The 26641-nt window shown below is 42.8% G+C and overlaps 1 protein-coding gene across 3 annotated transcripts in view; it reads left to right on the top strand.

Annotated features, from left to right (window-relative positions):
* The first annotated feature begins 1511 nt into the window (after window positions 1–1511).
* LOC106580141 (EGF-like repeat and discoidin I-like domain-containing protein 3) overlaps window positions 1512–26641 on the top strand; it is a 304272-nt gene continuing 279142 nt past the window's right edge. For 2 of the 3 annotated variants that reach the window (XM_014160861.2, XM_014160859.2), the window contains exon 1: window positions 1513–1989. In XM_014160861.2, coding sequence (XP_014016336.2) covers window positions 1926–1989 — 64 coding nt within the window. In that variant the 5' untranslated portion in view covers window positions 1513–1925. Of the gene's footprint in view, window positions 1990–26641 lie in introns of all 3 variants that reach the window. The other variant, XM_014160860.2, reaches the window with a different exon arrangement.

The following is a 26641-nucleotide window of genomic DNA, read 5'->3' as shown; positions in this document are numbered from 1 at the left end:
GAAGGGTACCAAAACATTTCTGCACCATTGAAGGTCCCCAAAAAACCTGTGGCCTCCATCATTCTTAAATGGAAGAAGTTTGAAACCACAAAGACTCTTCCTCGAACTGGCTGCCCGGCCAAACTGAGCAATCGGAGGACAAGAGCCTGGGTCAGGGAGGTGACCAAGAACCCGATGGTCACTCTGACAGAGCTCCAGAGTTCCTCTGTGGAGATGTGAGAACATTCCAGAAGGACAACCATGTCTGCAGCACTCCACCAATCAGGCCTTTTTGGTAGAGTAGCCAGACGGAAGCCACTCTTCAGTAAAAGGCACATGACAGCCTGCTTGGAGTTTGCCAAAAGGCACCTAAAGGACTCTCAGACCATAAAAAAACAAGATTCTCTGGTCTGATGAAACCAAGATTGAACTCTTTTGCCTGAATGCCAAGTGTTACATCTGGAGGAAACTTCCCTATGGTGAAGCATGGTGGTGGCAGCATCATGCTGTGGGGATGTTTTTCAGTGGCAGGGACTGGGAGACTAATCAGGATAGAGGGAAAGATGAACGGAGCAAAGTACAGAGAGATCCTTGATGAAAACCTGTTCAGAGCGCTCAGGACATCAGACTGGGGCGAAGGTTCACCTTCGAACAGGACAACGACCCTAAGCACACAGCCAAGACAATGCATGAGTGGCTTCGGGACAAGTCTCTGAATCTCCTTGAGTGGCCCAGCCAGAGCCTGGACTTGAACCTGATCTAATATCTCTGGCGAGACCTTAAAATAGCTGTGCAGAATATATCATAGTATCAGAAATTGCTGTCTGTCTATATTATAGTACCAAAAAATGTCTTTGTTACTGCGTTTTGCCTTTGTAGAGCAGCATGCTTGTCCCAATGTTGGGATATGTAAAAAACACATTTAGTGGTTTTGTAAATAATAATGTCAAGTCAGTTAAGAACAAATTCTTATTTACAATGACGCCTACCAAACCCTAACCCGGAAGGCGCTGCGTCAATTTTGTGCCACCCTATGGGACTCCAAATCACGGCCGGTTGTGATGCAGCCTGGAATCAAACCATGGTCTGTAATGACGCCTCTAGCACTGAGATGCAGTGCCTTAGACCGGGAGCAGCGGACAACATCTAATGGTTAAATTAACCCATGTTTGGGTAATCCAACATTGGGTTATTCATGCAACCCAACTGGCTGGGTCAAAATAACCCAGCATGTGATCAGTCCAATGTTTATCCAGTTCTGGGTCATCAAATAACCCAAATTGGGTTGTTTTCAACCCCACATTTTTTGGAGTTTACAAATTGGAGCTGGGAGCAGCTAAACTCAGGGACCTGGTTTTCATCAGTGAGCATAGCCCTCTTTCCCAGAGGTCCGGTGGAAGAATAGAGAACGGGTAGAAGAGTGGCTGATAAAATGTAGGTCTACACCCTTCTGTGTTTGACGGTGTTATGTATTGGCAGTATCAGCACGTGTGGGGAGGAGCAGGGGTTTGTCTTTATCAGTGAGACAGCGCCCCAGTCGGATAACTGTGACAGACCGTGTAGCCTACTGCGCGCTCCTCAACCGCCAGGGTTTGTACACACACATTCGTACACACACTGCCTGACACTCACGTGCACTCTCAGTGAAACCGTCTCCCCGGGACCGCACGCACAATCTCTCGTCTATCACAGCGCATCGCGCACCACTGCGGTAAGACGGGAAGGCAGGCAGCGGAGCCCTGACACTCACTTGTTTCAACACTCGGCATTCCAGGTAGTGCGTCTGCGACTCTCCGGAAAATAAGAGGACTTACCTCCACCAATCGAGGAGGAGGTATAAAACCACTAGGCTAATGCCACTCAGAGACTAGCCATACTGCTCGTGAAAAGTTATTCATCTTCTTGATTTCCCCACATTGGAAGTGAAACCTGCTATTTGAAAGAGGATGAGACCGTTACTCGTATCCATCGTCCTCTGCTTGAGCGCTTCTGTCCCACATTTTGTGAAAGGTGAGTAGAGGAAAGCAATTACTGGTTATGGATGAGGATATTCGAGAGGAGGTAGTCAAAGGTTTAAGCCTGAATGGTTTACTGTAAATCAAATGACATCAGCTAAAACAGATTATCTGGGGCGACAATAAACATTTTACTTCCTGTCAAAGTGTAATACTTTAATACGGAAGGTGACAAAATACTTTAAATACGCACTGCTCGTCATGTTATGCAATTGGCAAACACAGTAGACATATACAGTGAGTGTTAACTGAGTTATTTTGGGATTTGCCAGTAGTGTATGGCATTTTATGGAGATGATAATACCGATTTTAATGAGTAAGCATACTAGCCTTCCCAATTGAAATACTGTGTCAACTATAGGCTAAGGCTCTCAAATTCTGTCTATATGACATTACTCTCCATGTTAGTCTACTGGGGTGGCTGGACCTACATTTATAACTAATAACAGGACTTCAGATGTTCTTTTTAGTCGCCTTTTATCAAGTGCACTACAAGACGACTCCGTAGCCTATACGAGCGCAATTGATGGATAGAGCAGGATATACCAGAGCCGCATTCGAATTTAATCCAGTGGAGTAGAATTATGTAACATGTGGATTGCCTCGAAAGTTTAAAGGTTGGTGAATATATTTGCGCTAGATCATTTAAACCGAAACTATTAAACTCGTGTTTAATTAAATAGAAGTACACTAATGATATGTTCATAGTGCACATATGTCGTCCCAAGGCCTAATCCTTTTGTTTAAGATTAAACTCTATAGCATAATTTTATGCGTTGCGTTCCCACATATAATTAAGGCGACAGAAGCCAGAAAATGACAAATGTCTCGAGCAGATCAAAATGTGGACGCTATTAAGCAAAGAAGGATGGAACGAGATGTAATCTTGCTCAACAATGTCAGAGAATGACAAATCGTTGCTTCTTCTTCCCATTATTACATTAGTTGCAATGCGGAACCCATATTACCCATGACATCATCAAACATCTCGAGGCAATTCCGCCTGGGATTCCATTGAGCAGGCTACCAATATGACTGTTGCATGTTAAACTCTGCTGAGTTGGATTAGGTCAAAGATTGTGGATACATGATGATAGTTCACTCAAGCCATTTAGCATAAAGGTCAGTTCCGGTCTACTTAACTGGGTGTGTCTCCCATAGACACCAATGCAATAGTGGCTGGGTCGTGCTGCTGCTCCAATTTCAACTGTTCTGCCTGTGGCTATGCTGGACGTGCTACCTTGTCCCGGACCTGCTGTTTTCGACTGACATTTACTCCTGAGGTGCTGACCTGTTGCACCCTCTACAACAACTGTGATTATTATTATTTGACCCTGCTGGTCATCTATGAACGTTTGAACATCTTGGCCATGTACTGTTATAATCTCCACCCGGCACAGCCGGAAGAGGACTGGACACCCCTCATAGCCTGGTTCCTCTCTAGGTTTCTTCCTAGGTTCCTGCCTTTCTAGGGAGTTTTCCCTTGTCTTCTACATCTGCATTGCTTGCTGTTTGGGGTTTTAGGCTGTATAGCACTTTGTGACATCAGCTGATGTAAAAAGGCCTTTATAAATACATGTGATTGATTTGGTCTGGTCTACTTAGTTCATTGACTTTCATTGAACCATTAAATAATACAGAAAAACATAATAGCCAGTGGGGTGTCTCTCTTCCTCTTCCGTCTCTGATTAGGCTAATGTTAATTGACTGCAGTTTGTAGAATGCAAATGACTAATCAACATTGAGAGATTATGATTGAGAAATCAACAGTTATCCCGTGCAATTATGGTGACCATAGAATATTTCATATTGCATAATGTTTTACACTGAGTAATTTTTACTTGATTGGCCTGCCAATTACCCTTCTTTGATATGTTCAACTGTTACTGAAGAGCAGTATCGGATTTAGGTATAGGCGACATGTGCAGACGCCTAGGGCGGCATCAGGCCGGGGGCGGCACGGGGCACCCGCACAAAAAAATTCGTAATGGTGACATTTGCGCGGTCGGTTTTCTATAGCTCATTTGCACGTATGATATCATGTCACCGTGTGGGACTGTGTGTCAATTAACCTTGTCGGAGTGGGCGCCCTGATTCTAGTTTGTGAACTAGGCAGGCTACTGCCTGGGAAGGTCTCCCACTCAGAAGTACGAGATGGGGAGGGGGCGGGTTAGGTTGACCACAGATCTCTCCACTGGAAGCCCGAGGTAGGGTGAGCAGGGGAATCTATCGAATAGCACACCTCTAACTTTGTACAGTACCAATGCAATTAGTAAAATCAGTCACAGTACGACCAAATAAACCACAACTCATTCATAAACTGTGAATATAAAGTTTCACAGACATATTGTTGCATTTCTTTCTGGTTTGTGTAAAATCGTTGAGAATAATATAAAACCAGTCTGCACACCACCAAGGTGAATTGGTTTAGTCTTGACTCTTGGTTGACAGTGTTGGGGGATGGGTAATGTATTGATGCTCGAGTGCCAAATCAACAAATTTGTTTCTATTTGTCTTTGTTACTTCTTTTTGATATTTGAGTCTTATTTTTGTATATGTTTTTAAATGTATATAGTTTTAAATGTTATGAATATTTATTTGTGTGGTTCCAAAAATCTGAATAAAAATTACAGTTAGCGCATGTCACGTTGGCATAAATGATACGGGAGACATTATTAAACCCAAATTACGGCATGCTTTGTAAAGGCACAGGGACAAAGACCAAACAAACACGTAATAAAACACAGGGTAGAAACCCAAAACAAAAGAGCGAGGAGTACCTTAAATAAATAACATGGTACGAGACCCGTAATCATCTGCGCAATCCACAATGGCACGAAAGCCAAAACACACAGCACAGGTACTCACACGCACCAACAGACATTGTAACAATAATCGACTGCCCAATGGAAACCAAAGGGTACATATATACAAATACAATCAGTGGGAATAGGGGCCAGGTGTGCGTAATGAAAGTTCTGGAGGGATCCGTGACAGTGCAGAATGGTGTTTTTTTGGGGGGAGGGCTGAAGAGGGGGTTCACCCCAGGAGCCATACAAGCTAGAACCGCCACTGCTGAAGAGTGTAATGAGGACAGTGAGTTGAAGCATCACACAACATTAAGCCCACTGTAAATTAGTGAAAGGAATGGCATCAAACACCACTTGGCCCCTTAGTTCCAGTGAAGGGAAATCTTAACACTACAGCATACAATGACATTCTAGACGATTCTGTGCTTCCACCTTTGTGGCAACAGTTTGGGGAAGGCCCTTTCCTTCAGCATGACAATGCCCCCGTGCACTAAGAAAGGACCATACAGAAATGATTTTTCGAGATCGTTGTGGAAGAAATTGACTGGACTGCATGGAGCCCTAACCTCAACCCCATCGAACACCTTTGGGATGAATTGGAATGCCGACTGCGAGCTAGGCCTAATTGTCCAACATCTGTGCCCAACCTCACTAATGCTCTTGTGGATGAATGGAAGCAAGTACCTGCAACAATGTTCCAAAATCTAGTGGAAAGCCTTCCCAGAAGAGTGGAGTCTGTAGTCTATAGCAGCAAAGGGCCGACCAACTCCATATTAATGCCCATGATTTTAGAAGTAGATGTTCGATGAATGTGTCCACATACTTTTGGTAATGTAGTGTAGGTGTCTGTTGTGTGTTTGTGTGTGTGCGAGAGAGCAGAAGGGTAAGTATACTGCTAAAAAAAATAAAGGGAACACTTAAACAACACAATGTAACTCCAAGTCAGTCACACTTCTGTGAAATCAAACTGTCCACTTAGGAAGCAACACTGATTGACAATAAATTTCACATGCTGTTGTGCAAATGGAATAGACAACAGGTGGAAATTATAGGCAATTAGCAAGACACCCCCAATAAAGGAGTGGTTCTGCAGGTGGTAACCACAGACCACTTCTCAGTTCCTTGGTTCCTGGCTGATGTTTTGGTCACTTTTGAATGCTGGCGGTGCTTTCACTCTAGTGGTAGCATGAGATGGAGTCTACAACCCACACAAGTGGCTCAGGTAGTGCAGCTCATCCAGGATGGCACATCAATGCGAGCTGTGGCAAGAAGGTTTGCTGTGTCTGTCAGCGTAGTGTCCAGAGCATGGAGGCGCTACCAGGAGACAGGCCAGTACATCAGGAGACGTGGAGGAGGCCGTGGAGAACGTTCTGCTGCCTGCAACATCCTCCAGCATGACCGGTTTGGCAGTGGGTCAGTCATGGTGTGGGGTGGCATTTCTTTGGGGGGCCGCACAGCCCTCCATGTGCTCGCCAGAGGTAGCCTGACTGCGATTAGGTACCGAGATGAGATCCTCAGACCCCTTGTGAGACCATATACTGGTGCAGTTGGCCCTGGGTTCCTCCTAATGCAAGACAATGCTAGACCTCATGTGGCTGGAGTGTGTCAGCAGTTCCTGCAAGAGGAAGACATTGATGCTATGGACTGGCCCGCCCGTTCCCCAGACCTTAATCCAATTGAGCACATCTGGGACATCATGTCTCGCTCCATCCACCAACGCCACGTTGCACCACAGACTGTCCAGGAGTTGGCGGATGCTTTAGTCCAGGTCTGGGAGGAGATCCCTCAGGAGACCATCCGCCACCTCATCAGGAGCATGTCCAGGCGTTGTAGGGAGGTCATACAGGCACGTGGAGGCCACACACACTACTGAGCCTCATTTTGACTTGTTTTATGGACATCACATCAAAGTTGGATCAGCCTGTAGTGTGGTTTTCCACTTTAATTTTGAGTGTGACTCCAAATCCAGACCTCCATGGGTTGATAAATTGGATTTCCATTGATTATTTTTGTATGATTTTGTTGTCAGCACATTCAACTATGTAAAGATAAAAGTATTTAATAAGATTATTTCATTCATTCAGATCTAGGATGTGTTATTTTAGTGTTCCCTTTATTTTTTTGAGCAGTGTATATTTCATCGAATATCAGTGGTCTATTTGTCAATCTGCAAAGAAATCATTATACAACTCAAGAACCCTTCAATTTACCCATCAGTCCTGTGGATTGGAAATTAGTTCTGAGTCATGAGATTGTGTGATATTGACGATGACTGTTGATTTAACCTAGCAGATTGTCTTCGGATAATGGGGTGCTTGAATTGAGATGGGAGGGCAGGAGATGTTAGCTTCGTGTAACTTTAATTCTGAAAAGCTATATGGTCGATTTGTCATAACATGATTATGAAGCTTTATCAAGCAATGTACATTATGTGTAATTCACTTAGATGTCCCAAAAAATTACCAACCATACCTGGGTAATACTGTATGTGACCTGTCATAGCGATGTGGCTAGTGCACTAGTCTGATAACCCTGGAGATGTCTATTAGAGCAGACTTACAAGTAATGTCAAGGCTATAGGTAACTGGTGAAAGGAGTCAGGCGCAGGAGAGCTGAGATGCGTGGACAAGGTATTTAATTCAAGAAAACACCAGTATAAACACAACACTATGGTGCTGGAAAAATACAGCTACCACGAAAATAAATGGGTGTAATAACAAAACCCGATAACAATAAACCATCAGATACAGCCTTACAATAAAACAAACACGCACACAAACATGGGGGAAACAGAGGGTTAAATAATGAACATGTAATTGGGGAATAGAAACCAGGTGTGTAGAAAACAAAGACAAAACAAATGGAAAATGAAAAGTGGATCGGCGATGGCTAGAAAGCCGGTGACGTCGACCGCCAAACGCCGCCCGAAACAGGAGAGGGACAGACCTCAGCGGAAGTCGTGACAAGTAAATTGTACTCATTTGACCATAATTGCATTAGGATATCCAAAACCTCAAATCACTTTAAAAAATAAATTACTGATATTTGTACAAGATGGTCTGTGGTATTTCTTTAAGAACAACAGACAGAGCATTATATATTTTATATATGCAGTGTCTGTGAATACTAAAATATCATTTAAATTCTTGAATTGTCCTTGGTTAGCATTGAATTAGACATTTTGAAGTCAATTGAAACTGATTGCCTCAAAGGAAATATGAAAAAGCTGCACCCACAATAAAAGAGACAATAGATATTGGTTTTCGTTTACCAAGCAATTGCATATTAGTAATCCACGCGAGGCTTAAATGAATGCAGATGATAGCAATCTATCTGAAAGCCCATTACATATGTACACCATTCCCTGTTGAAAGTTAATAGCTTATGTTTAGGTCACTTTTAATAACACAGACTTGCAATCTAACTCACTGACCTTCACTATCGCTGTAAATGGCATTGTCTTCAATCAAAGGCAAGAGGTCAAACTATGAGATCATCAGCCACGATAACGGTGACAATCCTGGGTGCTGATCGGACGATAATCCATGCGTACAGAAATGCAACATAGACACTGGGGCAAAACAGGAATTCATCTTTGCATAATACCCTCTGCTCTTGATGAAGTGGCATTGCATGTACAACTCATTGTTCTCTTTTTTCCCTTGGATGAAGTTTGATTACGTTATTCATTGGCAGGTTGACATTTATTGGGATGAGTCTTGTCCCTGAGGCAGAACTGAGTGATTTCCGTTGGATGGGCCAGCTGCAAAGTGAAAATATTGGCAATATTGTAAAACGTCATGAAAACAACAATGTGCTTTTTGGTCTTAATTTAAGGTTAGGTTAGGCATTAGGGTTAGCAGTGTGGTTAAGATCAGGGTTAAGGTTAGGTTTAAGTTTAAAATTGAATGTATGATTTTTGTGGCTGGGCCAGCTAGTGGCCACTGCAGAGCTGCTTACAAAACAAGGTTCATGATGAAAAACGCTAACCTGCTATTCATTGTCAGTGCAGATACTGTTTTAATCGTATTAATATTCGGAGAAGAGTTCATTTTTCTCATGCTCTGACATGCTGTTGACCGTGGTGGTATTTGTCTTTGCTGTGAAATTGTCTGTTTTGTCCTCCATGGCTTTCACGCCTGACTTAGGGCTGGGCGATACGGCAAAAATATAATATTACAATTTTGATTCAAGTGGGTCGCAACGCGGTAATCACTTCCGTCGATATTATGTTGAAATCAATGGAACAGGGGCAAACATTTGAGTTGTAGCACTGTTTAAAGGGGCAATCTGCAGATGCTACATACATTTTTATCATTTTACATTTATGATATACAGTATACCCATTGATTCTTGAAGAATATAACTTATAGATAGATGCCTCATAAGCTTAGTTCAACTGTACCACATGAGAACCCAAAATATATGCTTTTTTTACTCCTTTGTTTGTAAACTAAGTAAATATAAACAAACACTGTTTCGCCTCAAAACATGGCTAAAACTATCATTTTGATATCATGGATGGTCAGTCCTTGTATCCATAGCTCTGTCCATGAGTTTGAGAATGGTTGCATTTCTCTAGCCATATCCCTCAGCCTTCTATCAAAATAGTGGCAGGGTCTGCTTTGTTATTGTTTGAACTGCAGATTGCTGCTTTAAACTGACACTATTCAAAGTCCACACGGAAACTTGGAATAGCCTATAGATGAGAAGGCTTATATTTATATTTTGGAATGTTGGATGTTCATTTCGGGAGGCTGCCATCAAGGGAAAGGAAACAAACCAAATCAAGATGCGGCATAGGATATCAACAGTGATATCAACGGCTTGCTGCCATTTATGTGATAGTTTGACTCTCAAATCAGTGTTTTGGTGTGTGGCAACTTTTATAGAGAAACCGCCCTGAATTTTGCCATTTGAGTTTGAAAATTAACTCTGCATTGTAAGTCTTGTGCACCCCAGTGTGTGACAAAATGAACAGTACAAAACCAAAGATATTGATCTGTTTTAAGCAATCGATCTTATGTCATCGGGATAACTGTAAACTTTTATACCAACATCTCCAATCTGAGATAAAAGGGATGTGTAATTCACTCAATTTTATGGGGTGAAAATGCAAATTTGTGTAAGGTAGTAACACAAAGTGTCCAGATTAGGGAAATACAAATACAAGCGCAATACAAAAGAATTTAATTAAGCAAAAGAATTCAATACGTCAATTTGAAATTTGACATCTATTTCGCACTCATTTAACCACTTAGAGAGTAAAAAAAAATTGCTACAACACAATTTAACCAATTTAACCAGGTGTTCGAGACTTGAACCTCCATAGTGTCTGTGCAGCTGCCTGAACGTTTGACGTCCCTACCGTCAGTGGCCTAAATAGGGCCTTATTAAAATTTGTTACATTTTTGCGTAATTCCATTTATTTTTCTGCCAAATTCCATTTTCTTGGTTGTGTTTTTCCAGGTTTCAATATGTTCCCAAATTTTTCAGATATTCGCTCTCAAAATCACACTTTTTTTGTTATTGAAAAACAACTACATTGGATGTTCTAAGGCCACAGCAATGCTTAAACAGCATCAGGAAACCACTTTTGAGGTCTTGGAGTAAATATAACAATTCCTTAATTTTTTTGATGTAGTTACCCTTTAATTCAAGCCATAATGCATTTAAGCCAGAATGCATTTAGTACTGTTGTTTGTTTAGTGGTGTTTCTGTAGCACACGTGATGAAGTATGCAAAACAAATGACTAATTTACTGATGAAATGATAATATCATTCTGCCAGGTAGGCATTTGATGGCGAAGGTTTTTGGGAAAGCTTTTCCATCTACCAGAAGATGTTTATCATTAACAGAAGTGGTAGACATACTCACACAGAAGTAACGGGGCATTCCCGTACTGTTGTTTCTTCAGAAAGTTGCATAAAAATACGAATCGCTGATGCATTCTGTCATGTTTTATTATAAACTTGGGCAAATGAATACATTTTCTGATAACTTCATTACCTTCAGTTGATTTCCCACTAAGTCCAATATATTTTTTAAATATTGTTGAATTCCGTTTCAGTGTCTAGATTCTGTGATTCCGTCAACGCTCTCCATATTGCAGATTTTATAGGGTCCTACCTAAATCTATAATATATGTTGTCCTATTTGAAATAGCATCATATGTAACAACATACAGTGAAATGTCAATAATTATTCAACCCCTTTGTTATGACAAGCCTAAATAAGTTCAGGAGTAAACATGTGCATAAGAAGTCACATAATAAGTTGCATGGACTCACTCTGTGAGCAAAAAAAAGTGTTTAACTTGATTTTTGAATGACTACCACCTCTCTGTACCGCACACATACCATTCATTATCTGTAAGGTCCCTCGGTCGGGCAGTGAATTTTAAACACAGATTCAACCACAAAGATCAGGGAGGTTTTCCAATGCCTCACAGAGAAGAACACCTATAGGTAGATGGGTAAAAAAAAAAGAGACATGAAATATCCCTTCCACCATGGTGAAGTAATTAATTACACATTGGATTACACACAGTGTACAAAGATACAGGTGTCCTTCCTAACACATTACCCGGAGAGGAAGGAAACTGCTTAGAAATTTCACCATGAGGCAAATGGTGACTTTAAAACAGTTATATAGTTTAATGGCTGTGATAGGCGAAAACTGAGGATGGCTCAACAATATTATAGTTAAAGAAGGAAGCCTGTACAGAAAATATTTATTTCCAAAACATGCATCCTGTTTGCAATAAGGCACTAAAGTAAAATGTAAAAAATGTGGCTAAGAAACTAACTTTATGTCCTGAATACAAATCAAGATACTGTGTTTTTTTGTTCTCATAATAATTATTATTTTTTTGATTGATTTATTCTTCTACTTTGACATTAGAGTATTTTGTGTAAATCGTTGAAAAAAAACCAACAATTAAATCGATTTTAATTCCACCTCCCCGTGGGACAGTTGAGCTAACGTGTGCTAATATGATTAGCATGACGTTGTAAGTAACAAGAACATTTCCCAGGGCATAGACATGTCTTATATGGGCAGAAAATCTTAAATTCTTGTTAATCTAACTACGCTATCCAATTTATAGTAGCTATTACATTGAAAAAATGCCATGCTATTGTTTGAGGAGAGTACAAAAAACCTTTATCACATCAACTGGTTTGATGCATTCACCTCTGAAGGTAAATAATATACTTACATTCTGTAATCTTGCTCTGATTTGTCATCCTGAGGGTCCCAGAAATAATATGCAGCATAGTTTTGTTAGATAAAACCTATTTTTATATGAAATGCAGGAACTGGGTTCTACAGATTGAACCCCTGCTGTGTCTGCCCCCCCATCTAGGTGTGTGAAGGTTAGTGTCTTTTCTGTAGGGAAGCTAATTAGCCATCATTTATGACATTCCTGGGAGTGTGTAAACAAAATTTTTTTATTACCAGATAATTGTTGTATGTTCTCTATAGTTATGTACCTGAAAATGTATGAATTCAGCAATTCGGCACATTTGGGCAGACATTTTAAACAGTAATTCAATGGTTCATTGGTTCAGTCTAAAACTTTGTACACATACTGCTGCTGTCTAGTGGGCAAAATCCACAGTAATGTAATGGACTTTCTCTTGCATTTCAAAGTTTCTTTCTTTGTATTATCTTTTTCCAGATCTTATGTGTTATATTCTCCTACATTCATTTCGCATTACCACAAACTAAAAAGTGTTTCCTTTCAGATGGTATCAATGTCCCTGCTTTAGGTCCTGAGCTATTGGCAGTTAGATTTGGGTATGTCATTTTAGGCAAAAATGGAAAAAAAGGTCAGATCCTTAAAGGTTTTAAAGCATGTGAAGTGCAGGCTGGTTTGTTGAGGGTGGCAGAGAGTGTTAAATCATGACACGTAATCAATGAGTGGCCGTGTTATTTTTTAAATACTTTTTTTACCCTTTTCTATCCCTTACCCTTACCTTAACAACTGGGACAGCTTAACCTAACCTCACCCTACGACTTAGCCTAACCCTAGCCACTCACAATATACTTAATGGCTCGGCCAGTCATCTCCTTAGCATTCTAATAATGGTAATATTTCAGTCCAATAAGGGTCCTGGAAGCTGGACATAGGCATATTGTAGTGATAGAGCCATTACGATAGAGCCCTCTGATCCAGTAAAACAGATATTCGATTGTTCCATTTGGGGTGTCAGTCTGTGTTACAGTAAGTGTGCTTAAACTTTGCAACAAAGAACTCAGTAGCCCATTCGTTTACAGATTTGGAATTCATGAGACCCGTGGCTTGGATTACGAAGAAATGATGACTTAACTGCTAAAATACATTTACGTCATTTAGCACACGCTCTTCTCCAGAGCGACTTACAAATTGGTGCATTCACCTTATGATATCCAGTGGAACAACCACTTTACAATAGTACATCTATATATTTTTTGGGGGGAGGATAGGGGGGAGGGTTAGAAGGATTACTTAATCCAATCCCAGGTATTCCTTAAAGAGGTGGGGTTTCAGGTGTGTCCGGAAGGTGGTGATTGACTCCGCTGTCCTGGCGTCATGAGGGAGCTTGTTCCACCATTGGGGTGCCAGAGCAGCGAACAGTTTTGACTGGGCTGAGCGGGAACTGTGCTTCCGCAGAGGTAGGGAGGCAAGCAGTCCAGAGGTGGACCAACACAGTGCCCTTCTTTGGGTGTAGGGACTGATCAGAGCCTGAAGGTACGGAGGTGCCATTCCCCTCACAGCACCGTAGGCAAGCACCATGGTCTTGTAGCAGCTGCGAGCTTCAACTGGAAGCCAGTGGAGTGTGCGGAGGAGCGGGGTGACGTGAGAGAACTTGGGAAGGTTGAACACCAGACAGGCTCCGGCGTTCTGGATGAGTTGTAGGGGTTTAATGGCACAGGCAGGGAGCCCCGCCAACAGCAAGTTGCAGTAATCCAGACGGGAGATGACAAGTGCCTGGATTAGGATCTGCGCCGCTTCCTGTGTGAGGCAGGGTCGTACTCTGCGAATGTTGTAGAGCATGAAACTACAGGATCGGGTCACTGCCTTGATGTTAGCGGAGAACGACAGGGTGTTGTCCAGGGTCACGCCAAGGCTCTTAGCACTCTGGGAGGAGGACACAATGGAGTTGTGATGGCGAGATCATGGAACGGGCAGTCCTTCCCCAGGAGGAAGAGCAGCTCCGTCTTGCCGAGGTTCAGCTTGAGGTGGTGATCCGTCATCCACACTGATATGTCTGCCAGACATACAGAGATGTGATTTGCCTCCTGGTTATCAGAGGGGGGAAGGAAAAGATTAATTGTGTGCCGTCTGCGTAGCAATGATAGGAGAGACCATGTGAGGATATGACAGAGCCAAGTGACTTGGTGTATAGCGAGAATAGGAGAGGGCCTAGAACTGAGCCCTGGGGGACACCAGTGGTGAGAGCACGTGGTGCGGAGATGGATTCTCGCCACGGCACCTGGTAGGAGCGACCTGTCAGGTAGGACGTAATCCAAGAGTGAACCGCGCCGGAGATGCCCAACTCGGAGAGGGTGGAGAGGAGGATCTGATGGTTCACAGTATCAAAGGTAGCAGATAGGTCTAGAAGGATGAGAGCAGAGGAGAGAGAGTTAGTTTTAGCAGTGCAGAGAACCTCCGTGACACAGAGAAGAGCAGTCTCAGTTGAATGACCAGTCTTGAAACCTGACTGATTTGGATCAAGAAGGTCGTTCTGAGAGAGATAGCAAGAGAGCTGGCCAAGGACGGCCCGCTCAAGAGTTTTGGAGAGAAAAGAAAGAAGGGATACTGGTCTGTAGTTGTTGACATCGGAGGGATCGAGTGTAGGTTTTTTGAGAAGGGGTGCAACTCTCGCTCTCTTGAAGACGAAAGGGACGTAGCCAGCGGTCAAGTTGATGAGTTGATGAGCGAGGTGAGGTAAGGGAGAAGGTCTCCGGAAATGGTCTGGAGAAGAGAGGAGGGGATAGGGTCAAGCGGGCAGGTTGTTGGGCGGCCGGCCGTCACAAGTCGCAAGATTTCATCTGGAGAGAGAGGGGAGAAAGAGGTCAAAGCATAGGGTAGGGCAATGTGAGCAGGACCAGCGGTGTCGTTTGACTTAACAAACGAGGATCGGATGTCGTCAACCTTCTTTTCAAAATGGTTGACAAAGTCATCCGCAGAGAGGGAGGAGGGGGGGAGGTGGAGGAGGATTCAGGAGGTAGGAGAAGGTGGAAAAGAGCTTCCTAGGGTTAGAGGCAGATGCTTGGAATTTAGAGTGATAGAAAGTGGCTTTAGCAGCAGAAACAGAGGAAGAAAATGTGGAGAGGAGGGAGTGAAAAGATGCCAGGTCCGCAGGGAGGCTAGTTTTCCTCCATTTCCGCTCGGCTGCCCGGAGCCCTGTTCTGTGAGCTCGCAATGAGTCGTCGAGCCACGGAGCAGGAGGGGAGGACCGAGCCGGCCTGGAGGATAGGGGACATAGAGAGTCAAAGGATGCAGAAAGGGAGGAGAGGAGGGTTGAGGAGGCAGAATTAGGAGATTGGTTGGAGAAGGATTGAGCAGCGGGAAGAGATGATAGGATGGAAGAGGAGAGAGTAGCAGGAGAGAGAGAGTGAAGGTTGCGACGGCGCAATACCATCTGAGTAGGGGCAGAGTGAGTAGTGTTGGAGGAGAGCGAGAGGGAATAGGATACATGGTAGTGGTCGGAGACTTGGAGGGGAGTTGCAGTGAGATTCGTAGAAGAACAGCATCTAGTAAAGATGAGGTCAAGCGTATTGCCTGCCTTGTGAGTAGGGGGGACGGTGAGAGGGTGAGGTCAAAAGAGGAGAGGAGTGGAAAGAAGGAGGCAGAGAGAAATGAGTCAAAGGTAGACGTAGGGAGGTTAACCTGTCTGGGAAACGTGGGACGTTTGCGTCCCACCCTAGTCAACAGCCAGTGGAATCGAGTCGCGCGAAATACAAATACCTCAAAAATGCTATAACTTAAATTTCTCAAACATATTACTATTTTACACCATTTTATAGATACACCTCTCCTGAATCGAACCACGTTGTCCGATTTCAAAAAGGCTTTACAGCAAAAGAAAACCTTAGATTATGTTAGGAGAGTACCCTGCCAAAAATAATCACAGTGCCATTTTCAAAGCAACTAGCATGCATCACAAATACCCAAAATACAGCTAAATGCAGCACAAACCTTTGACAATCTTCACCAGATGACACTCCTAGGACGTCATGTTACACAATACATGCATGTTTTGTTCAATAAAGTTCATATTTGTATATAAAAACAGCATTTTACATCTGCGCGTGACGTTCATAAAATATTTTCCCTCAAATACTTCCGGTGATACAGCGCTACAATTTACATAATTACTATTCGAAAACATTGGTAAAATATAATATTGTCATTCAAAGAATTATAGATTAACATCTCGTGAATGCAACCGCATTGCCAGATTTAAAAAGAACTTTACTGGGAAATCACACTTTGCAATAAACGAGGTGCTATGCTCAGAAAAATTGTCTAGGCGATACAGGTTAGCGCCATCTTGGACTCATCTAAAATCAAATATACTATTGTAAATATTCACTTACCTTTGATTATCTTCATCAGAAGGCACTTCCAGGATTCCCAGGTCCACAACAAATGTAGTTTTGTTCGAAAAAGTTAATACTTTATGTCCCAATTGCTCCTTCTTGTTAGCGCGTTCCGAAGGCTACTCATAATGTACGAAGCGCGCTGGACTTCTCCTCACGAATGTGCAATTTTTTTTTATTTACGTTCGTTCAAACATGTCAAACGTTGTATAACATAAATCTTTACGGCCTTTTTGAATCAGAACTTCAATAATATTCAAGGCGGACGATTGCATTGTCTTACTAAACGTTTCGGAACGAGAGAGTACCCACGGGTACGTGCATCATAGTAGTAATGGCCCTCCCTCTATAAAAAACTTTCCAGGCCTCTCGTTCGGTCAGTTTTTACTGGAGAAGATTCAAACCACTTTGTAAAGACTGTTGACATCTAGTGGAAGCCTTAGGAAGTGCTAAATGAATCCTAACTCACGGTGTGTTTCATAGGCAAAGGGTTGAAAGTGTTTCCACAAATCAGATTTCCACTTCCTGTTAGGATTTGTCTCAGGGTTTTGACTGCCATATGAGTTCTGTTATACTCACAGACACCATTCAAACAGTTTTAGAAACTTTAGGGTGTTTTCTATCCAAATCTACTAATTATATGCATATTCTCATTTCTGGGTAAGAGTAAGAACCAGTTTAAATCGGGTACCTTTTTTATACTGCCGTGAAAATACTGCCCCCTATCCCCAACAAGTTAAAGTCACCCAGAATTGTAAGGGGTGAGCCATCCTCAGGAAAGGAACTTATCAAGGTGGCAAGCTCATTGATGAACGCTCCAAGGGAACCTGGAGGGCGATAAATGATAAGGATGTTAAGCTTGAATGGGCTAGTGACTGTGACAGCATGGAATTCAAAGGAGGAGATAGACAGATGGGTCAGGGGAGAAAGAGAGAATGTCCAGTTGGGAGAGATGTGGATTCCAGTGCCACCACCCCGCTGACCAGATGCTCTCGGGGTATGCGAGAACACGTGGTCAGACGAGGAGCGAGCAGTAGGAGTAGCAGTGTTTTCTGTGTTAATCCATGTTTCCGTCAGCGCCAAGAAGTCGAGGGACTGGAGGGTATTATAGGCTGAGATGAACTCTGCCTTGTTGGCCGCAGACCGGCAGTTCCGGAGACCTGGAATTCCACATGGGTTGTGCGCGCTGGGACCACCAGGTTAGAGTGGCAGCGGCCATGCGGTGTGAAGGGTTTGTGTGGCCTGTGCAGAGGAGAGAACAGGGATAGACAGACACATAGTTGACAGGCTACAGGAGAGGCTATGCTAATGCAAAGGAGATTGGAATGAAAATTAACTAAACAACTGGGGAAGCGAGAGAGCAGGGCCTCCCTCACTAACCATTCACTGAAACACTCAAATATAACTTTTCCAACTTCCACTTTAGAAATTATAATTGATGTAAACTACAGTGGTTCAATGTTTCCAGGAATAGGCTCAAACTTAGTTTATTCAGCTAGATAACCTTGTACAGTATTCTTCCGTGAAACCCACCCAGTGCACCGTGTCCTATGACGCCGTAGCTAACTAGCATGCTAGCATCCAATAACACACGGTTAGCACCAATACTTGGTTACAACAAACTACCAATGGATCATTCGGGTCCGTGTCTCGGTCCTTTCATAACGCAGAAGTAATTAAACATTGGCTAGCTAACACAAAGTCAGTCCTGCTAGCTACACAAGTGGACTACACAACTCGAAAGTTCAGAAAGTTAAGCTTACGTTGCAAAAATCTTATTGACTAAAAATGATACAGTACTGCTAGATTTCTTGGCTATAACATGTCACATATTAACCTCTATGGGCTAGGTGGGACGCTTGCGTCAATAAAAAGAGCCAAGATGAAACACAATTTGTCAGACAGGCCACTTCCTGCATGGAATCTTCTCAGGTTTTGGCCTGCCATATGAGTTCTGTTATACTCACAGACACCATTCAAACAGTTTTAGAAACTTTAGGGTGTTTTCTATCCAAAGCCAATAATTATATGCATATTCTAGTTACTGGGCAGGAGTAGTAACCAGATTAAATCGGGTACGTTTTTTATCCGGCCGTGTCAATACTGCCCCCTAGCCCTAACAGGTTAACACATACATATTTTACCATGTAGAAAAAATACTAAAGTCTGCGGGAAGTTAAATTTCTCCAAACAATTGGAATTGGACACCCCAAAGTGTCTTTCCTGAAGATAAAAATACTTTGTATATGTGTCAAGGGGTCATCAAGTCATCTGGATGCTATTGTCCTTGGTAAGGTTTTGTAATAGCGGGTCAAATCCAGTAGCATCGGCTGGCAATGATCCACAAATATCCACATTTTGACTAGCTTTTCCAAGTGTTTCTGTACCAGAATTATGATTATTGATGCTTTGGGATCTTCAGGCCTATATGTAAGCTTGTTATTGTCATAGTTACCTGGTAATCCTTCATAACTCTCTAACAACAGGGCAATACAAAGATGATAATACTTTGCACTTCCCTGCAAACTAAGTAAGTGGTATAAGGTGTTAAGTAAATGTTTCCATTCATGTGTTTAAAAGGGTAGTTACATATGACTTAAATAATGTTTCTCGATAAGAGAATGTTATGTGACCACAATGCCAAGACCAAATCAGAGGCCAATAGGTTTCCTAAGGTTTCCAGCGAGTTAGAAATGTAGAATAAAATAGATTCTTTGAGACTTTGTGAGATTAAAGTTGGACAGACATTGTAAGGAGATTATGGATCCAGGAATTGAACAGAGGGATGATGCAGAGAGCTTTGGATGTGATTTATCTTTTATCTGTTCACAGCAAACCATAGCCAGATGGTTTTTGTTTTTGGCCCTTTAAGGTCTATTAGGATCATGCTTTATTTTATTTGTATTGTTCCGGCCACGATATTATCCACGTTTTGGTTTGGTGAAGGAGTGTTCCTCAAATCATATCAAATTGTATTGGTCACATACACATCTTTCGCAGATGTTAATGCGGGTGTAGCGAAATGCTTGTGTTATTAGCTCTAACAGTGCAGTACTGTCTAACAATGCACAACAATACACACAAGTCTTAATGTAAAATAATGGAATCAAGAAATCTATAAATATTAGATTGAGCAATATCGGAGTGACATTGACTAAAATACAGTAGAATAGAATTCAGTATATAGATATGAGATAACTAAAGCAGTATGTTAACATTATTCAAACATTATTAAAGTGACTAGTGTTCCATTAATAAAGTGGCCAGTTATTCCAAGTCGATGTATAAAAGGCAGCAGCCTCTAAGGTGCATGGTTTGGTAACCGGGTGGAAGCTGGCTAGTGATGGCTATTCAACAGTCTGATGGCCTTGAGATAGAAGCTGTTTTTCAGTCTCTCGGTCCCAGCTTTGATGCATCTGTACTGAACTCGCCTTCTGGATGATAGCGGGGTGAATAGGCCGTGGCTCGGATGGCTGATGTCATTGATCTTTTTGGCCATCCTGTGACATCGGGTGCTGTAGGTGTCCTTGAGGGCAGGTAGTTTGCCCCCAGTGATGCGTTGGGCAGACCGGGGTGGAGGTGGTTTAAGGTATTTCCTCCGACATACCCCAGGAGATAGGGGAAGCTCATTTTAATTCTGGAGGGGTGAACTCCAAATCATGGACTTCTTTGCACTTTTGTTCTCCTGCAGCATAAATACAGTGCATTCGGAAAGTTTTCAGACCCCTTTAATTTTTTCACATTTTGTTACATTACAGCCTTATTCCAAAATTGATTAAATCGTTTTTTTCCCCTCATAAATCTACACATAAATACCTCATAATGACAAAGCAAAAAAAAAAATATATATATCAAATATCACATTTAGATAAGTTTTCAGACCCTTTACTCAGTACTTTGTTGAGGCACCTTTGGCAGTAATTACAAAATTGAGTTTTCTTGGGTAAGACGCTACAAGCTTGGCACACCTGTATTTGGGGAGTTTCTCCCATTCTTCTCTGCAGATCTACTCAAGCTCTGTCAGGTTGGATGGGGAGCGTTGCTGCACAGCTATTTTCAAATCTCTCCAGAGATGTTTGATCGGGTCCGGGCTCTGGCTGTGCCACTCAAGGACATTCAGAGACTTGTCCTGAAGCTACTCCTGCGTTGTCTTGGCTGTGTGCTTAGGGTTGTTGTCCTGTTGGAAGGTGAACCTTCACTCCAGTCTGAGGTCCTGAGCACTCCGGAGCAGGTTTTCATCAAGGATCTCTCTGTACTTTGCTCCGTTCATATTTCCCTCGATCCTGATTGGTCTCCCAGTCCCTGCCGCTGAAAAACATCCCCACAGCATGATGCTGCCACCACCGTGATTCACCTTAGAGATGGTGCCAGGTTTCCTCCAGACATGATGTTTGGCATTCAGGCCAAAGAGTTCAACATTGGTTTCATCAGACCAGAGAATCTTGTTGATCATGGTCTGAGAGTCCTTTAGGTGCCTTTTGGCAAACTCCAAGCAGGCTGTTATCTGCCTTTTACTGAGGAGTGGCTTCCGTCTGACCACTCTAGAATTAAGGCCTGATTGGTGGGGTGCTGCAGAGATGGTTGTCCTTCTGGAAGATTCTCCCATCTCCACAGAGGAACTCTGGAGCTCTGTCAGAGTGACCATCAGGTTCTTTGTCACCTCCCTGACCAAGGCCCTTCTCCCCCGATTGCTCATTTTGGCTGGGTGGCCAGCTCTAGGAAGAGTCTTTGTGGTTCCAAACTTCTGCCATTTAAGAATGATGGAGGCCACTGTCTTCTTGTGGAACTTCAATGCTGCAGACATGTTTTGGTACCCTTCCCCAGATCTGTGCCTCGATAACAATCCTGTCTCGGAGCTCTATGGACAATTCCTTCGACATCATGGCTTGGTTTTTGCTCTGACATGCACTGTCAACTGTGGGACCGTATATAGTGGTTAGTGCATTGGACTAGTAACCGAAAGGTTGCAAGATCGAATCCACGAGCTGACAAAGCAAAAATCTGTCGTTCTGCCCCTGAACAAGGCAGTTAACCCACTGTTCCTAGGCCGTCATTGAAAATAAGAATTTGTTCTTAACTGACTTGCCTAGTTAAATAAAGGTAAAATAAAAAGAATACAATAATAATAAATTGAGACAGGTAGTATTACATTTAAGAATGATGGAGGCCACAGGTTTTTTGGGGACCTTCAATGGTGCAGAAATGTTTTGGTACCCTTCCCCAGATCTGTGCCTCGACACAATCCTGTCTCTGAGCTCTATGACAATTCCTTCGACCTCATGGCTTGGTTTTTGCTCTGACATGCACTGTCAACTGTGTAACCTTGTATTGACCGGTGTGTGCCTTTCCAAATCATGTCCAATCAATAGAATTTACCACAGGTGGACTCCAATCAAGTAGTATAAACATCTCAATGAGGATCAATGGAAACAGGATGCCGCTAAGCTCAATTTCTAGTCTCATAGCAAAGGGACTGAATACCTATGTAAGTAAGGTATTTTTTATATATACATTTGCATAAAATTCTAAAAACCTGTTTTCGCTTTGTCATTATGGCGTATTGTGTGTAGATTGATGAGGAAAACATGTATTTTTTAGGATAAGACTGTAACCTAACAAAATGTGGAAAATTGGTCTAAATACTTTCCGAATGCACTGCAACAATGCTAAGCAACAATGCTAACTAACTTTGTGGAGACATAAAGAAATGTAGAGGCATAGTAATTCAAACTATACTACTCAAAAAAATAAAGGGAACACTTAAACAACTCATCCTAGATCTGAATGAAAGAAATAATGTTATTAAATACTTTTTTCTTTACATAGTTGAATGTGCTGACAACAAAGTCACACACAAATAATCAATGGAAATCCAATTTATCAACCCATGGAGGTCTGGATTTGGAGTCACACTCAAAATTAAAGTGGAAAACCACACTACAGGCTGATCCAACTTTGATGTAATGTCCTTAACCTCTTACATCTAGACGTTCCGCTAGCGGAACACCTGCTCCAATATCCAATGATAGGCGTGGCGCGAATTACAAATTCCTCAAAAATACAAAAACTTCAATTTTTCAAACATATTACTATTTCACAGCATTTTAAAGACAAGACTCTCCTTTATCTATGTGAAAGCACATTTTGCAATATTCTAAGTACATAGCCCAGCCATCACGGGCTAGCTATTTAGACACCCGGCAAGTTTAGCCTTCACCAAAATCAGATTTACTATTATAAAACTTTGATTACCTTTTGTTGTCTTCGTCAGAATGCACTCCCAGGACTGCTACTTCAATAACAAATGTTGGTTTGGTCCAAAATAATCCATAGTTATATCTGAATAGCGGCGTTTTGTTCGTGCGTCCCAGAAACTATCCGAAATGGTAAATCAGGGTCGTGCGCATGGCGCAATTCGTGACAGAAAATTTCTAAATATTCCATTACCGTACTTCGAAGCATGTCAACCGCTGTTTAAAAATCAATTTTTATGCAATTTATCTCGTAAAAAAGCGATAATATTCCGACCGGGAATCTCCTTTTCGGCAAACTGAGGAAAAATCACAAAGACGGGGGCGGCCAGGGCACGCGCCTAAGCCCACAGTCCCTTGATCGGCCACTTGAGAAAGGCGATAATGTGTTTCAGCCTGGGGCTGGGATGACGACATTCAGGTTTTTCCCGGGCTCTGAGCGCCCATGGAAGACGTAGGAAGTGTCACGTTAGAGCAGAGATCCTTTGTAAAAGATAGAGATGGCAAAGAAGTTCAAGAAATGGTCAGACAGGCCACTTCCTGTAAAGGAATCTCTCAGGTTTTGACCTGCCATTTGAGTTCTGTTATACTCACAGACACCATTCAAACAGTTTTAGAAACTTTGGAGTGTTTTCTATCCAAAGCCAATAATTATATGCATATTCTAGTTACTGGGCAGGAGTAGTAACCAGATTAAATCGGGTACGTTTTTTATCCAGCCGTGAAAATACTGCCCCCTAGCCATAACAGGTTAAAACAAGTCAAAATGAGGCTCAGTAGTGTGTGTGGCCTCCACGTGCCTGTAGGACCTCCCTACAACGCCTGGGCATGCTCCTGATGAGGTGGCGGATGGTCTCCTGAGGGATCTCCTCCCAGACCTGGACTAAAGCATCCGCCAACTCCTGGACAGTCTGTGGTGCAACGTGGCGTTGGTGGATGGAGCGAGACATGATGTCCCAGATGTGCTCAATTGGATTCAGGTCTGGGGAACGGGCGGGCCAGTCCATAGCATCAATGCCTTCCTCTTGCAGGAACTGCTGACACACTCCAGCCACATGAGGTCTAGCATTGTCTTGCATTATGAGGAACCCAGGGCCAACCGCACCAATATATGGTCTCACAAGGGGTCTGAGGATCTCATCTCGGTACCTAATGGCAGTCAGGCTACCTCTGGCGAGCACATGGAGGGCTGTGCGGCCCCCCAAAGAAATGCCACCCCACACCATGACTGACCCACCGCCAAACCGGTCATGCTGGAGGATGTTGCAGGCAGCAGAACGTTCTCCACGGCGTCTCCAGACACTGTCACGTCTGTCACGTGCTCAGTGTGAACCTGCTTTCATCTGTGAAGAGCACAGGGCGCCAGTGGCGAATTTGCCAATCTTGGTGTTCTCTGGCAAATGCCAAACGTCCTGCACGGTGTTGGGCTGTAAGCACAACCCCCACCTGTGGACATCGGGCCCTCATACCACCCTCATGGAGTCTGTTTCTGACCGTTTGAGCAGACACATGCACATTTGTGGCCTGCTGGAGGTCATTTTGCAGGGCTCTGGCAGTGCTCCTCCTGCTCCTCCTTGCACAAAGGCGGAGGTAGCGGTCCTGCTGCTGGGTTGTTGCCCTCCTACGGCCTCCTCCACGTCTCCTGATGTACTGGACTGTCTCCTGGTAGCGCCATGCTCTGGACACTACGCTGACAGACACAGCAAACCTTCTTGCCACAGCTCGCATTGATGTGCCATCCTGGATGAGCTGCACTACCTGAGCCACTTGCGTGGGTTGTAGACTCCGTCTCATGCTACCAGTAGAGTGAAAGCACCGCCAGCATTCAAAAGTGACCAAAACATCAGCCAGGAAGCGAGAAGTGGTCTGTGGTCCCCACCTGCAGAACCACTCCTTTATTGGGGGTGTCTTGCTAATTGCCTATAATTTCCACCTGTTGTCTATTCCATTTGCACAACAGCATGTGAAATTTATTGTCAATCAGTGTTGCTTCCTAAGTGGGCAGTTTGATTTCACAGAAGTGTGATTGACTTGGAGTTACATTGTGTTGTTTAAGTGTTCCATTTATTTTTTTGAGCAGTGTATATTCAACACACTCTCTCTTCAGAGCAATATATTTTTTTACTTTAACCAAAAAGGTAGTTGGCATGTTTGATTGAACAGGGACCTTAGTTTCTTTAAGGCTTTGGGTCTAACGACCACTGAAAACCATGTGATTTATTGAAGAGGTACTTTACCCTGCAGAGGTGAGCTCTCTGCTTGATATACTCTACTTGTCAATCCAGCACTTCTGGTTCATCTTTGGTACCCAAATATTGTTTATTTTCTCTGTTGTAGAACATGATAAAAAAAAGTGTGTTTTATATTGATGGTTGTGTCATTACATTAGCACGTTACTGTATGTTTTTATGATCACATTAGCATAGACTGTACACAATGTCTCTTGGAATGTGGATTGGCATGCAAATGAGACTGTGTGTGCATTCACGTGGGAGTGAGAGCCATCCTTTTCTTTAGCTTTGGCAAAATATTTTGGATGACACGGATGTCGCAGACTTCTTACTCTGCTGCTGCACCTTTCCCTCTACTCTACTTCTCAGCATATGTCTATATCCTTACCTCTCCCTACTCCCTCGCTCTCCCTCTATTCCCACCCCTCCATCTCTCCCTCCATACCTTCTTTTTCCCCCCTCTTCCTATATCTACTCTGCTCGTCTCTGCCTTTCTCTCTCTCCCGCCCTCTTTCTCTCTGTCCTTCTCCCTATATCATCTCTCTCTCTCTCTCTCTCTCTCTCTCTACCTTAGCCAACACTCCCAGTGTGATGTTGTTAGTAATGTTAAGTGCATCAGACACAGGCAATATCCCAGGATTTGTTTGTGCATTTCATCCCTGTGCATTTCATCCCATTCTCAGACATCACCATGCGCTGTTAACTTTTATTTGTGTGTGTGTGTAGTGCAGGGATCCAACTGTTCATTTGTGTGTGTGTACAGTACAAGTGTGTTTGTCAATGTGTGTGTATGTGTGTTTGTGAATACCAACTGTTTTTTAACTCTGAAGCTTTGAGAGGTAACCTAGAAATGTCATCGCTAAAATAATAAATTATTCCAAGAATTGTTCCTCCTGTGTTTTGCTCACGAAGCTACTGTATATCCAAAAGCTTCAGTCATCCCACCAATCCCACCCTCTGATAGGTTTCACCATAGCGCCTAATAAAGACTGTTAGCCTTCTCTCTATATGTAAACGTATGTCTTTTTTGGTTTTATCAATAATGATCACACCTATTGGACCTTATTGGAATAATACTATTGCGTATGGGTATGTGAGCAAGTGTGTGTGTCGGTAAGAGGAGCTCAGACAAGGCAATTGCCAAATGTTATTTGTTTTTTTTGGGGGGGTAACAGATTATCCGAGAAAAATCTTGAGTGAGAACAAAGGTGCGATTTAGTTAAGTGAAATATCTCCAGTCCAGCTGTTTTAGATTACCCTTGGTGTGTTTGCTCAGACAGAGAGCAGCTCAAAAACAAAGCACAGGATGTGTGGAAGGTCCAGGCAACTGGTGTGCGTTGCGTTGCAGTCCCTCTCTCCAATCTTAAAAACATCAACACGAGAGGAGGAGAGGTTAAGGAGGGTAAAAACTGATGGTTAGTGGAAACATGCTCACCCCTTCTTCTCTGGAGGCAGAGCATTGATCAAATAGGGCAAGGGTTACAGTCTCTTGCATCAGTACAGTGATTAAGAGGAATGCTTAAATTCGGAAGAGAGTTTGGGGAATGAGGAGATTTTTGTTATCGCCAGTTTTTCCCTTTGATACGTTTCCCTGGTGCTTCCAAGGCACCTGTTCTCACTCCCCCTCTCCGATGATTTAGATGGTTCATTGTAGAATCTGGTGGTTTTCAAAGGTCATGTTTGTTGTTTTTTTTTATTGTAAAGGTTTTCTATGTAGATCATATGTCTAACACTGCAGTGCACATGTATTGGAAGAATGTGG

This window comes from Salmo salar, chromosome ssa20 (assembly GCF_905237065.1).
Source record: "Salmo salar chromosome ssa20, Ssal_v3.1, whole genome shotgun sequence".
Lineage (NCBI taxonomy): Eukaryota > Metazoa > Chordata > Actinopteri > Salmoniformes > Salmonidae > Salmo > Salmo salar.
Note: the sequence above shows the minus strand (reverse complement) of the source record. Positions and strands in the feature narration are given on the sequence as shown.